At 41.9% G+C, this 13,169-nt stretch overlaps 1 protein-coding gene across 12 annotated transcripts in view; it reads right to left on the bottom strand.

The window, feature by feature from the left end:
* Positions 1 to 95: 95 nt before the first annotated feature.
* The window catches only part of lrmp (lymphoid-restricted membrane protein), a 27,702-nt gene continuing 14,628 nt past the window's right edge, over positions 96 to 13,169 (bottom strand). For 2 of the 12 annotated variants that reach the window (XM_062560332.1, XM_062560331.1), the window contains exons 20-40: positions 13,117 to 13,160; positions 10,940 to 11,042; positions 10,369 to 10,504; positions 9,715 to 9,799; positions 8,068 to 8,114; positions 7,843 to 7,931; positions 7,534 to 7,715; positions 6,940 to 7,024; positions 6,755 to 6,809; positions 6,429 to 6,456; positions 5,752 to 5,940; positions 5,301 to 5,435; positions 5,058 to 5,205; positions 4,945 to 4,985; positions 4,782 to 4,853; positions 4,345 to 4,403; positions 3,980 to 4,078; positions 2,818 to 2,946; positions 1,959 to 1,985; positions 1,337 to 1,485; positions 96 to 1,008 (exon numbers count right to left, since the gene is read on the bottom strand). In XM_062560332.1, coding sequence (XP_062416316.1) covers positions 866 to 1,008; positions 1,337 to 1,485; positions 1,959 to 1,985; positions 2,818 to 2,946; positions 3,980 to 4,078; positions 4,345 to 4,403; positions 4,782 to 4,853; positions 4,945 to 4,985; positions 5,058 to 5,205; positions 5,301 to 5,435; positions 5,752 to 5,940; positions 6,429 to 6,456; positions 6,755 to 6,809; positions 6,940 to 7,024; positions 7,534 to 7,715; positions 7,843 to 7,931; positions 8,068 to 8,114; positions 9,715 to 9,799; positions 10,369 to 10,504; positions 10,940 to 11,042; positions 13,117 to 13,160 — 2,045 coding nt within the window. In that variant the 3' untranslated portion in view covers positions 96 to 865. The remainder of the gene's footprint in view (positions 1,009 to 1,336; positions 1,486 to 1,958; positions 1,986 to 2,817; positions 2,947 to 3,979; positions 4,079 to 4,344; positions 4,404 to 4,781; positions 4,854 to 4,944; positions 4,986 to 5,057; positions 5,206 to 5,300; positions 5,436 to 5,751; positions 5,941 to 6,428; positions 6,457 to 6,754; positions 6,810 to 6,939; positions 7,025 to 7,533; positions 7,716 to 7,842; positions 7,932 to 8,067; positions 8,115 to 9,714; positions 9,800 to 10,368; positions 10,505 to 10,939; positions 11,043 to 13,116; positions 13,161 to 13,169) is intronic. The other 10 variants (XM_062560333.1, XM_062560335.1, XM_062560336.1 and 7 more) reach the window with 10 other exon arrangements.

Below are 13,169 nucleotides of genomic sequence, written 5' to 3'. Positions count from 1 at the left end.
GCAACTTCAGGGGAAACACCCAATTAAAGATATTATATATTTAATACCAGAATATGATAAGTTTGTTATGATATACATAAGAACACACGTATTGCAGAATAGGCTACTTTATTTGTGCAAAGTTCCACGCATATTCTTTGGAACATACAAAAGTATCTGAAGTTGAAAACAGTGACAACCACAGCAAGAATTAAGAGTGGAAAATAAAAATAAAAAAAACTTTGGTGTTATGACTGTAAAATGCATAATTTTAACTTAACAAAAAGATATTCACAAATCCTCAATTTAACAAACTTATAAATAGATTTTTAAAACACACCAAGTTGTATTACCAGTGTTCATAGACTTAAGTTATAAATTCCATTAAAAAGGCTGGTAGACCCCCCTCCTGTTTCCTCAAGCGCATGAAATGTATTTTAAACGACATGTGGCACAATTGGAGCCATCGCCCACGACGGCCTTCCATCTGATGAAGTTGTGACATGATTGGTCAACATTGTACGTTCTGATAACTCACCAAGCCTGCATCATAATGGGTTGAGGACATGTTGAGGCAGCTTGTAAAAGGATACTGGTTTCCATCACTCCCAACTGCTTATTCTCTTAAAACGCAGACAAACACACACACACAGACTAATTTAGCAAACGTGATGTGATGCATAAAACCCTCCAAAGGGTTAACTATCCCCTGAGGCCTGTCTTGTTTTCAGGAATCTCCAGACGCCAGTAATCGTCCCAACAGCCTCGCTCAGAAGGTGTACACTGTTCTCTTCATCGTCACCACCCGAGTGCACATATCATTTCTCCAGACGGCTGATGGGGCTGATGGGGGGCGGGGGGTGTGTAACACAATCCAGCCCAGGGCCTAGACGGGGGGCTGTCCGTTATGCCGGAGCCCCGCATAGGGCCACAGAAGCTGCTGGATGGTCATCCAGGAGTCCCCGGTCCCCACAGGAGCTGCATCGACTGCTGGCTGCATCACCAGGCTGGCCAGCAGTGCCAGGAGACCTGCAGGTGAACCACGAATATTTACCAGCACACACAACAAGACACAACTATCCCTCATGCAGTGCTGGGAAAAGGTTTATAGACTGCTGCTCCTGCATTAAAAAGAAAAGAAAAAAGCAAGGCTTGCTGTGCCATTATGTCTGGAACCGGTATTTGACTTATTTCATTAAATAGTTTGAAAACCTATCATGGATTTTTTTTTTATGTTTATGAATATCAGGAGCAAACTCAAGGTACTGTAAGCAAAGCACATGAATTGAGGAATTCTCATGTTATTTATGAAAAGAAAAATTAAAAACCAGATAATTACTACAACCAAACCGTGTACCTGCCAGCACCACCACCATCGCCAACCAAAGCCAGAGACCCCTGCCACCTCTGGCTACAGCTGCAACCGCCCGGGAAGGGGTCAGGCTTTGGGACAGTGACTGGGCCACTCCTGCATCTGTGGACGCAGGGCTGGAGGAGGGACTCGGACTAGAGGTGGGCAATGACAGAAAACAGCATGTTACAACGTGATGATTGAAGATTAGGCAAAAAATGGTCCGGGCTAAAAACAGCATAGGGTACCAAAATTGGATGACTGTAAATTAGCTACAGATTGGTGCAAAGTGGCTTCTGTGAAACAAATTTGACCACCAGTCTCAAAACAGCGTCAAAGATAAAACATTCAAATAATCAGCAAAACAAGAAAGCTGTCAGCAGCACAATTAGGAGCATTTGGCTTGAAGGTAGTTTTGAGCATTTGAGCAAGGCGAAGGCAGCCAGAATCTTTTGCTTAGGGTCTGTGAACAGGAGCAAATGCTGCTTCTATTCCCTTTACAGCCATTGAAAGGTTGTAAAGGGTCTTCGTTTGGCAAATCGAGGCATTTGGCATGCATTTATTGGATATTTTCACAGAATAAATCCACAAGCACTTCCACTTTGGACTTTCCTCCCTACACACTTACAGCATCACGAACAGCTCATCCTGACTCCTGAGCAATGTGGAGGCAGGAAAAGAGGAAATGAGAGATAAGAACAAAGCATGATCCATTGGCACAAAACCTTCAGTTGCCCCACAAAAAAAAAGAAAAAAGAAAACGCTGTAGAGGTTTGCACATAAAAGCGTTATGGTGGCTGATCATGTTAGTAAATGATAAAGCAGGGAAAAGGAATTAGTTATCAGTTAGATGCCTTGTTAGCCGCACACTGAAAATCAGAATTTGACATACATGCATGAAACAAATCAAATTCTGTGCCACACCAATCCCAAGAGCGCAGGAGATGGTTTCTTCCGGGCCTTCCATGTAACAAACGCTCTGTTAACATGATTAGAAGCCACTGAGCCCTGGAGAAAAGAAGCTAGTCCAGCACGGACCCATAGAATGAAAGAGTTTCATCACTTAGGAGGTTCCATGTACCGACAACATTGTTTGTTAATTTGTTTTTTGTGATATCATTTCATATTAAATCATAACTTGCTGCTTGCTATTACAAATCAATTGCAGAAAAGTTTTTGTTCGATATGTTGGCGCCTAAAGTCTCCTGCAGATGTATCAGGGGTTTTGTTGCAGGGACAGTAACAGGAAGTTGTTATCGCCACACTAGTACCAGAGAAGAACTCACAGAAGACCTAAACACAGCCAAACGTAGAATAAAAATATCTCAAGAGTCACGGCCAATTTTGGATGCCAGATTCAGTTTGTGGTCACTGGAACCTCAATACAGCGACATGACAAACTCTTCCACTATGCAGCCAGCCTCTTGGCTTCTCTGGCAGAAAGGGGCGCTGCAGTCGGCTAGTTGCGGGTATTTGGTTGGACTAACGTCTTGAGGGGCATTATGAGGGAGGTGAGTTTGCTGCCCAGCTCACTGAGACTGGACCTCCTCCTCTCTGCCACCGGCTCCTCCTTTGGCTCGTCCTCCAACTGGCCGTCTATGTTGTCGTAGGGCGTCCTGTGGGCACGCGTGAGTCAGGCATTCACAGACACGGTTCAGTTGCACATTCAAATACACGCATGGCTGCATAGCCACACCGATTTTGTATGTGCACATGCACACATGCACATTTCATGCATATGCAGCAAACAAATAACTGAAAATATCCTGCTGCGCGCGCACATTGGAGATCCCTGCAATAAAAGAACTCATCCCCAGCAATTTAACATACATACGCCAATATTACATTGTGAACCCGCCAAGCAATTTCACAACTGTTCAAATATTTGGAGAGAATTAGAAAGATTTGTATTTTCTCCGCTTAAATTTTGATAAAATAGATTTTCCTCTACTCATCCAAATATTTGAAAGCTACATGATGCCAAAAAAAAAAAAAAAGTTAAACAAGTTTACAGAATTTTATTTAAAAAAAATGAAATTAGTTTGCTTCCGATAAATGCTTTCCCATGCGAAGAGGGACCAGATGCAGGAAAGATGGCTGCCGTGTGATTTGATAGCATTGCTGATTTTTCTTGATAACATGTTTTTAGTTTGTTCCAGCAGTCAAAGTTTCCTCCTTATCTTGCCATTATTGCTGCTTATCCGTTATCTGTGTTACTCGATTCACATATTTGCAATTGAAAATATATTTAAAACTTGTAGCCTTGTTATAGAGTTGTCTCTTGTTTATTTTGTTAGTGATAGATTATGTTGCAGTTCTTCCCCTGACACTCCCCAAAAGAAAAGTGAACTTTGTTCCTGTAGGCTTCTTTTGTTGATTGTTAGAAGGGACAATCACATCACAACCAGTTTTACCCTCCGAAGTTGGCATTTTTAGAATAATGAAAAACCAAGATCCACCGCAAAGTGATTTGGAAAAATCTAAAAAACTAGACCAAAACTAAAGCAACTGGAGGGTGGGACCCCAGGATCCGTTACTGACGGTAATGATGTCAGACCAAAAAGCTACCATCTTTATGCATTTGGGGGCCACTGTGAAAAATTTGAGCGACAAAGCCAGCGTGGTACTGTTCTTCTTGGCATGTCTTACCCCTTCATCATGAGAGAGTGCTCTTCAGTTTCAACCCAGGCCGCAGAGCTAACAAAGCGCTTTAGTGGGGGGCGCGCAGTGCTCTTCCCCGCCACATTCCTGGAAACCATCGTTATCACATAAGCGCATAACAAAAAAAAATAACCCTTGAGTCATGGTACAGCCAGCGTCAGGGGGAAGCCCCAGGCGGCAGCTTCCTGTTAATCAACAGTGCTGCTGTGTTTCATTAAAAACAATACACATCAAAAACAGTAATATAAACAGCCTCCCTAAAACGTTCTCAACATGTAGAACAAATCCTTTTGAAAATATCACCACATATTACAATCAAGGCATATTTAACAAACACCAATTCAAATACCTACCAGGGGGATCGCCTGGTCAGTCTCTCCGTTTCAGTCTCTGAGCCGTCCTGTGGTTTGGACTGTGGTGGGTAGATAAAACAATACCAGTCAGGATTCATCTCGACAAAGATGCGCCTCTGCACAGCCTGAAGGATAAGCATTTAAACCTGGTTCCATTTTTTTCAGTGGCATGTGCAGTGCATGTAGGTGGCATCGAAGGCATAGCAGTAGTATCTTAAGAAATTACTTATGGAGGGTGCATTCACTGGGTTTAAGAAGATCAATGAGAACACTTTTAGGTCTCCAACTTATGGAGCAAACTTGCTTTATAGTGAAGCATGCTTTGGATAAAGTGTATTTACCAAAAATTCGAGAAGCACACTGGCTGACAACACTAAAGGGCATCTACGTAATCTGATCTCTGTGGTTGGGAAAAGTGATGGCAGCATCGATCTCACCATGTCAAAGTGCATGTTTGCTCCCCCAGAGCGGGGAATTCCTGCTATGCTGACCCGCCGGGTTGAGGACTGCTGGAGTTAAGGAATGCAAAAAAATCAAATTAATTGATGAATACACATTAATGTTACTTTTGAGATTATGTGCAAGGAAACTGCAGCCAACCTTGTAGTACTGCGTGGTCTGCTTCTTGCCTCGGAAGTCATCTGGAAAGAAGAAACAGTTTGGTTGGATCATCTATGGATGTGTGACAGAAACAGTATGGGACCATTTAATACCTCTTTCTGTTTGTGATCCAAACGACCTCTCGTTCTGCATAAGGGCCTCTCTCAGCTCCAGCAGCTCAGCATGCTCCTTGGTGTACATCCTCCTCAGGTTCTCCACATGCTGGATCATCACTTCCACAGCCTTACCAATACGGCTCTCCTGACATTCACACACACACACGCCTCTAATGAGTCATCGGAATCAACATCATCAAACAGAACAATAGTGAAAAACAATTGAAGACCTTATCCCACCTGGTGAATAGCTCCTAGCATCTCAGAGCGGCTGGACACTCTGATCATGGACTGGATGAGAATGTCAAGGTTCTTTTGGAGCCTCTGGATTATCTCCATGGACTGACTGTCATCCTCACACAAAGGTGTCAGAGCCTGGGAGGAGGAAACCGACGGGAAAAGAGGACAATGAGAGCGTAAACAGTACCTATTCAGAGACATTACTTTTCAGAGGATTTTCATTGAACGTTATTGACGGTTGGCAATTTTTTGTATCAATACAACAGGAAGGTGCCGAATGAGATATTACATCTGTTCCGTTTTCTATATCACAATGCTTGAGAGATGCAACAGCCAAAAAAAAAAAAGACTAAATTCGAACTTGGCATGATACAATTATTTTCACTGGTGCTCAAGCTCAACTTGAGCAAGTGCTCCATTAACAGAAAGCTAGATCAATATGTGGACTGACCTGCAGTAAGCCCTGACAGCTGGACACCTCCCGGCGGACATTCTCCTCTGCAAGGTCACGTGACCTCTCCTCCAGCCGGACTCTCTTCTCCAAGGTGAACATGTCGCACTTGAAGCCCAATGCCAGACGCTGGAATTCGGCCTGAAAAAACGGTTCTGTTCCATTTTGGCCCTGACTGCTGGACACATACTGTGACAAACACATTTCTAACATTTCCTTGTTTGATCACGATAGAAGGCGAAACCGATCACAGACAGGATCTTTGTTTTTGTTACAGCAGATAAACTGTGAAACTCTGCTGCACTTCCCTCCAGAAAGAACACTCACTTTAAGAGAATACTACTAGAGCATTGACAAAGTGAAATATCAACTTTCTATCTGTAAGCCAAAGAAAATTGCAGGAATTAAATTGATTAAATCTCAATATATATTCTGGAGGCCACAAAAAGACAGCAAGGCAATAGATAACTAGCCTCTTGTCTGAATTAATGAATGCTCATTTTGAATATAGAGAACCAGCTGATAGATTTATAAATGTGACTAAAAACTATTCTTAAACACTAAAATTGTCCCGTTTATAGTTCAACAGGATGAAAAAAAAGATAACCTTTACACAGCAATTTCTCAATAGATTATTAATGATGGAATATAGATCCATGACATAACAGTATACATACCTCAATCTCCTTGTCATTAGGTGACGGGCTGCGGATAAAGGGATGACAAGTCTGTAACAAGTGTCATAACATAAACACATGGATAATTCCGTCAGAAGATACAGGGACATCTCCCTCCATCTCTTCCTTTCATTGCTTCACTGGTCCGCCTGTAACATGAGCCACTCTGGGGGGCGTGGTTCAAACACAACATCGGTTTTACGTTTGTTGAAAAAACCCCCCAAAAAATGTTTTACCTTACGTGGGTGGGTTTTGCGGCCCCCCTACCCCCGCCCACCAATTTGGGAACCACTGAGTTATGTTATTAGGATAATTTGCTCCCTTACCTCTTCTTGTCGTCTTTTGGAGTGCCACCAGCATCAGGAGTCATTAACGCCTCAGCTAAAAGCCAAATGATAAGCAGAGGTGAACAAGTACTTCATTGAATGGTAAAACCTCCATTTATATTTGGTAGCAATGGGCAGGCAGTAAATATTCTATAACAGTGTAAAACATAGGTTACACGTCGTACATGGCTTCTCAGTAGCCATGATGGTCTCAGTCGGGTCCTCCTGGGCCTTGGGCTCATTGATGCCCTCCATGTTGCCTGACAGCTCCTGCAGGATAGAGACAAACTTTACTGCCTCTCTGCTCAGTCTCCCCTTCGTGATTTCCACGTAACTCAAAATGGTCTTTTTTTCACTCCCTCAACAGCTCCAGATAAGAACGTGCGTAATGTGAAGATTGACAGCAGTCGTTGGATACCAATTGTGAGTAATCTGATACAGAGTGCTCTACCTTTCACTCTCTCTCACACACATACACACTTGCTCACTGGCATTGCTGGAAAGTCAGCATTTCTGTTCAGATTGAAATGTCACGCTATACAAAAATACTGTTCAATCTACTCCAAGCTTGTTAAAAGCTCAACTTAAACTAAATGACGGTGCATTGTGCAGGATTGATGGCTCTATACCTTTATACCTCGTTTTATTATTTACCACCAACTATAAATTATGCTCTGAACTCCATTGAGATTAAGATAGTTGATGGAATGATTATAGTGACACCCGTATCTATGTATCACAGTCAATTGAGAAAAAATTTGGGAATGAGCAGCTCTTACCAGTGCCCGCTTATTTTTGCCAGATAGGGGTAGGGAGTCCTTTTTGACTGCACTATCTTCCGGTTGGCTGGGGTCGGTGGTGACGCTCCCCAATTGGCTGGCATGTGTGATAGAGGATCCCAACTGAGAGGGGCTGCTGTCAGAGAAGGCGGTCGCTCCGCTGCTCGTGAGCCAGCCCGTCTCTGGAAGGAAGAGTTAGTGTGTGGGTGGTAAGCGTTGTTCGAAGGCGTAAACACACAGGCGGCTTAGAAACATCGAGTTCTCTCCTCGTCGCCTTCATTATACACAGATTGGAGTTTTTCTTCCTACCTTCCATGCTGGCGGCTACTGTTGGAACCTCGGCTGTGCCGTCCTGCATGCTCTCCTCCTCTTCAACCAACACAGGTAGCAGGCACGTGCTGGAACACATAGGCAAGGCATCTTTACCCAATACTATAGCAATTGGAAAAACAAAACACCAGTTCTCCAAAGTTCTCACGAGAAATAAACAAAATCTGGAGCGTTCCAACCGTTTCTTGTAGGTGAATTACTCACTTGTCCTCCGCTGCCGATCTGTCTGCTGACTGGTCCCGGGTCAGGCTCTGAGATGGACAAGAAGGAGGGTGGGTGTGAGAAAAAGACAGGTGGCCCGTTGCATTTTTTCCCCACATCCCAAGAAACGGTCAATGATTAAAAATTCATGTAGTGTACCTGTCCCATGGCAGTGAAATGCTATCTAAGCTCTAAAGCATGTCGAAGAGAATGATTGGGAGAATTCGTTATGTAAGGTGTTGCTTCACAGAGAGCCCTGAAGCTCTGAGTGTTAACACTGGAACACTGCAGAGTAGTGGAGGCGGACTACGTCCATACACAATCACGTGTGAACACACACACACACGGAGGTGAGCACTCAAAGCAATGCAATGAGGTATTGTGTCTAGAGTATGCATAATATCCGCTTGAAACAGCTCAAAATTGGAGAGAGCTGCTTTACCATTCCCCTACAAAATAAAAAAGAATTAAAACGTAATTTTACAGCCAAATAAACTGAAGCAAAATAACCCTGGCTTTCTCCTGAAATAATTGTCTGGTAACAGATTCAAATCAAACATTGATTTTAATTAATCCAAATGTTGAAATTGTCGTTATTTATGCTATTTTACCATGATAATCTAACAACTATGAATTTTATTCGCGCACATTAATGTCCCGGGACAACATGTAAGGAGACATCAGTCACGTTCTATATAAGTAGTACATTTATTGAGTATTTGCACAGCAGAACAAATTTCGGAATTTTATTGAATTATGCCATCTTATTTTGATTAATTTCAAAATAAGGAAAAATACTACCAACATTAGAGAATCCAATGAAAATATCTCCCATTTATAAATAAAAATTGGGTAATGGCTATTTGAATACATCCAAACAATTGCATTAATAAGAAACTCAACTCTCTTGGTAGATTAAAACTAGATTGTTAAATGAAAAAGAAGCAGCCATGGCAGAAAGCCATTTGGGGGTGATACTGCATTTTATCGACAAACTGAACACACCCACAGAGTCTGAGTCTTCCTTTCTTGGCTGCCTCAAACTCACAGCAGGGAGGCAGTCCAGCATGCCACCAGCAGATAGGACACCAAATAAACCAAGCTGATCAATCTCTCAGCAGGATGCAAACCAGACTGTGGTGGAACGGCATCACAACACAAAAAGCTTCAAAATTAAAACACTGCGAGCACATCTGAGGTTGGGCAAAATTAGCATGAACGTTATTGTATAGATCGCACATCAGAGCAGCCCATTGTAAATACTAATTGGTCCAGACATACAGACGACACCATAATGATCTACTCTGACCCTGCTTTGCTAATAGACAACTCCAACATCAGTTATCTTTTAGGTTAATTATTCTGCTTTTATACAACTGGCTGTAATCACATTTGGTCGGTTACAAAAACTAATAAATTATGATAAGTCATCCATCGACAAAAAACGCCAAACATCTTTGTGCAACCACTTGCCCGGCCTACTGAACCCTCCCCACCCCCTCACTTCAAAACGCCGCCACTCAGCAAGGACACAGATGAAGTAGAGAAAAGGAGACAGATGTTTAGAAAGGGGAAGAGGAGCCGGTACTGAAGAGAATAGAGGAAGTTCTATTCCCTCGCGCATTAAAACGCTTCCTCTCTGCTACTAACCTTTGTGCATATCATGATTCCTGTACTCAAGTCCACATTGCTCTCGTTCTCTTCTCCGCAGGGATCCTCACAGGTCGGTTGGGTGCTGACAACAAGTGTAAGGTCACACGTCAACTGTCAAAATAATCTGTTTTCTCAATCTTCATTTACATCTACAGAGACACAGCTGTGACACTATGAAACAACAAGAGAGATGAGGAACAGCTTTTCTCTTTGTAGGTGGACTGTGCCTATGCAAAGCGACGCTGCAGAAATACTAATCAGCCTGCACACGCCCTCCACAGCACAGAAACACCCATTTGACTAGCAAATGTGGACCAAGTCATATGGAAATGTGGAAACTCAAATGGTGAAGTCAACTGAGTATTGTGGCTAACACCTGCCAACTTCAAAAATCGAGAAGGGAGGGATAGTTTATACGGCTTTTGAAATAATTCAGGATGTGGGTTGAGGCTATGTGGTAATGACAATTTCCTGACTATGAAAACTTATGTATTGTGCGTCTTTAAGACGAGCCAATCCAAAATTCACCAACTGATCAAATCTGCTGCTTAGATATGATAAACCAATGGTAATTTAGAACATTCACAAGAAAGGCTATCCGATACTCTTAATAAATAAAGTGTTAGAAATACTGGGCACACAATCATTCACCTCTCAGTCGGGGTAATAGTCTCATCTTGTCCAGGTGATGGGGGAGTGCCACTAAGTGGGACCATTGGGCCCTGTTCAGATGTGTTCAGATCATGGGCATGGCCACAGGAGGGAGACTCTGCAGTCTGTAGAGCATCTGCAGAGAAACAAATATTGTTTTATAAAGATATGTAGTTCATTTGGAAAGTTAAAAACTTCAAGCAAAAGGATCAATAACTGACCTATTCAGTTAATAAAATGCGTGTTGTAGTAATGCATCCACTAAAGTACATGATTTTACAGAGTAGTCGAGGCATTTTACTAAAATGACAAAAATAAAAATAATGTTTATATTGTGGTACTTAGTGTGCAAGTTTGACATTGATTTTTCAAGATTTAGTAATGTATTCTCGTCTCTAAACAATAGTAAACGTGCCAAGTGAGTCAGGAAATGACTCAGTCTTTGGTTAAGTTTTAAATGAATGCAGTGGAACGACTAGCTGACAGTTGGATGGGTTCAAAGTTGAAACAGAAAGATAGCGTGTGAGCCACACAGAGTTACAGAGCGAGGGGAGACGGACGTGAGTCTTACCGTTGTTCTCCGAGTGGAGCAGATCAGCAGGAGCATCCGCCTCTAAGTGTCTAATGCTGACAGCTTGTGAGTGGGCGCTCAATGGCACTGCCGCCGCCTCCTCCTAAACACACACACACACACACACGAGAACAGAAAAAGGTGAAAAGATCAAATAAACAACAAAACCTGAACCATGTAGCCAATAAACACACATCGTTGTAGTCAACAACATCCAAGCAGCCAACAGAAGGCATCTGTTCCATCAGTGATGGACGGATAGAAAGCACTCCACTCACCATTGTCTTCATGGGAATTAAAAAAATAACCACCATTTTCATACAGACAACAATAGTGTTTGGTTTTAAAACATTTGAAGCATTGCAGACTGCAAGCGAGTAGAATGCATTTCAAACTCATCTAGTGTTAAGTGACGTTGAAACACGTCTTATTGGCTGCAAAAAATATTTGAAATGAAGTTCTTCAAATGGCAGTTTTTGGTTTTGCCAATAAAGGCATACAATTTCCCTCTTACTCGCAGAGTGACCTTAACGCGTCATCACTGTCATTCTACATACAGAAGAGACCAGTAGAAGCAAAACGGCTGCCTGTGAGCAAAGGCCGTAAAGGATGATATGTAAAGGGAGATTTGCTAGGCCAACGGCAGAAAGAAAAAGGATTAAGGAAGAGAGGGAAAGAGAAAACATTTAAAATGACATTATATAGATATAGCAACTTACAACTTCAGATGTGTCCAACAAGGGGGTGAATGTTAAAAATACCTTTAATGAAGTGTTCAAGGACATTCCCGTAGCCACCATTCATTTTTTTACCTCGCCCCTGTTCACCCTAAATGTTCACTTATATGAGAGTGGTAGACGTGATTCACCAGAATGAGAACAAACCGTTCTGGAGAAAGGGGCTCTTAAAGTTGACTCCCAATCCAAAATGTTTAGGAAAAATACATATCCTGATGATGTGAAACCTTTTTGTCATAATAATATGACAGAGGAGACACTGGAAATTGTGCTTGCTATTGGTTGAGCAACATGATTTGACAGAGTTTATCAGGATGTCCACCTACTGAATGGTTGGTCATTTCTGTTAAGCCACTCGGGAATCACTTTTTGACCTCTTTGGCTTAAAAATGTACGTGTTACTCTATATGACAAAAAAGCCCCAACTGCAATACATGTTGAAAAAAAATAAAATTGAAAAAAGGACTAGTTTCAAACAGAGATTAAATACCAATATCCATCAGCACCAAATCTGTTTGGCACCTTCATGCTGACACACAATTACATACCTGTCACACACCAGGCAGCTGCCAATTACAACAACAATCCATTTTTGGCCCCTGAGTAAGCAGAGATTCAATTGCTTGCTCAACAGCACCTTAGTAGAATTTGTGCAGGGCCGAGATAGAAACAACCCACATCTTCAGAGCAAACTTAGTCACTTGTCCTCAACTATAACCTTAACAGTGCTGTGGTTTGGAAGTTCTACTATTCATTTAACGCTTTATAAGTATTGCCCAACTATCGTTAATCCAACACTCACATGAAACGGTCTATTGCATTTAGTGTCAAGTGTGTTGGTTTGAACTTTTGATTCTCACGTTTTTTAGCTTGTAAAACCATGTTTCCCCAAAGACAAGCCAATCTTTCATCCTGTTTAAAATGCAAAGCTTGGAAATCACTATGGTGTATAATGATATTTCTCAATGACTAGCAGCAGTTTGCTGTTGCTTTTGTTACATTTTTGTTTAGTAAAAGGGATTTTTATAGTCATGGATTTACCGCATTAATCCACGGGCACATTGGCTACAAAAAGATCAAACTGCTGTTACTGTCTAAATATCACATCTGAGCAGTCACAAATTGATTTTGGAATGTGGTTAACAGAGACAACGCTTGGAAGTTACTTAAAGGACCAACATCTCCCTGGAAATAAGGCCTTTCATGTTTAAGATTGACCTACTCTGATATTCCGTTTGCCGGAATTGAAAACAATAGTTTCTCAAATTTTCTAGGTAATGTTTTAGGGGTGCCGAAGATTTCATTAGTGTTAATAGGTTATCATGCAACTAAAGGATAATACACAAAAAGGTCTCATCCATCGACCATCTTAAACATGACCATCTTGCACGACAGATACATACATTCCCCTCAAGAAGAAAGTGTCCAAATTCCATTTACCTGACAGCTCACCTCCGGATTAGAATCTGTACAGGCTGAAGTGTCTAACAGAT

This window comes from Pungitius pungitius, chromosome 2, assembly GCF_949316345.1.
Source record: "Pungitius pungitius chromosome 2, fPunPun2.1, whole genome shotgun sequence".
In the NCBI taxonomy this organism is placed as follows: domain Eukaryota; kingdom Metazoa; phylum Chordata; class Actinopteri; order Perciformes; family Gasterosteidae; genus Pungitius; species Pungitius pungitius.
Note: the sequence above shows the minus strand (reverse complement) of the source record. Positions and strands in the feature narration are given on the sequence as shown.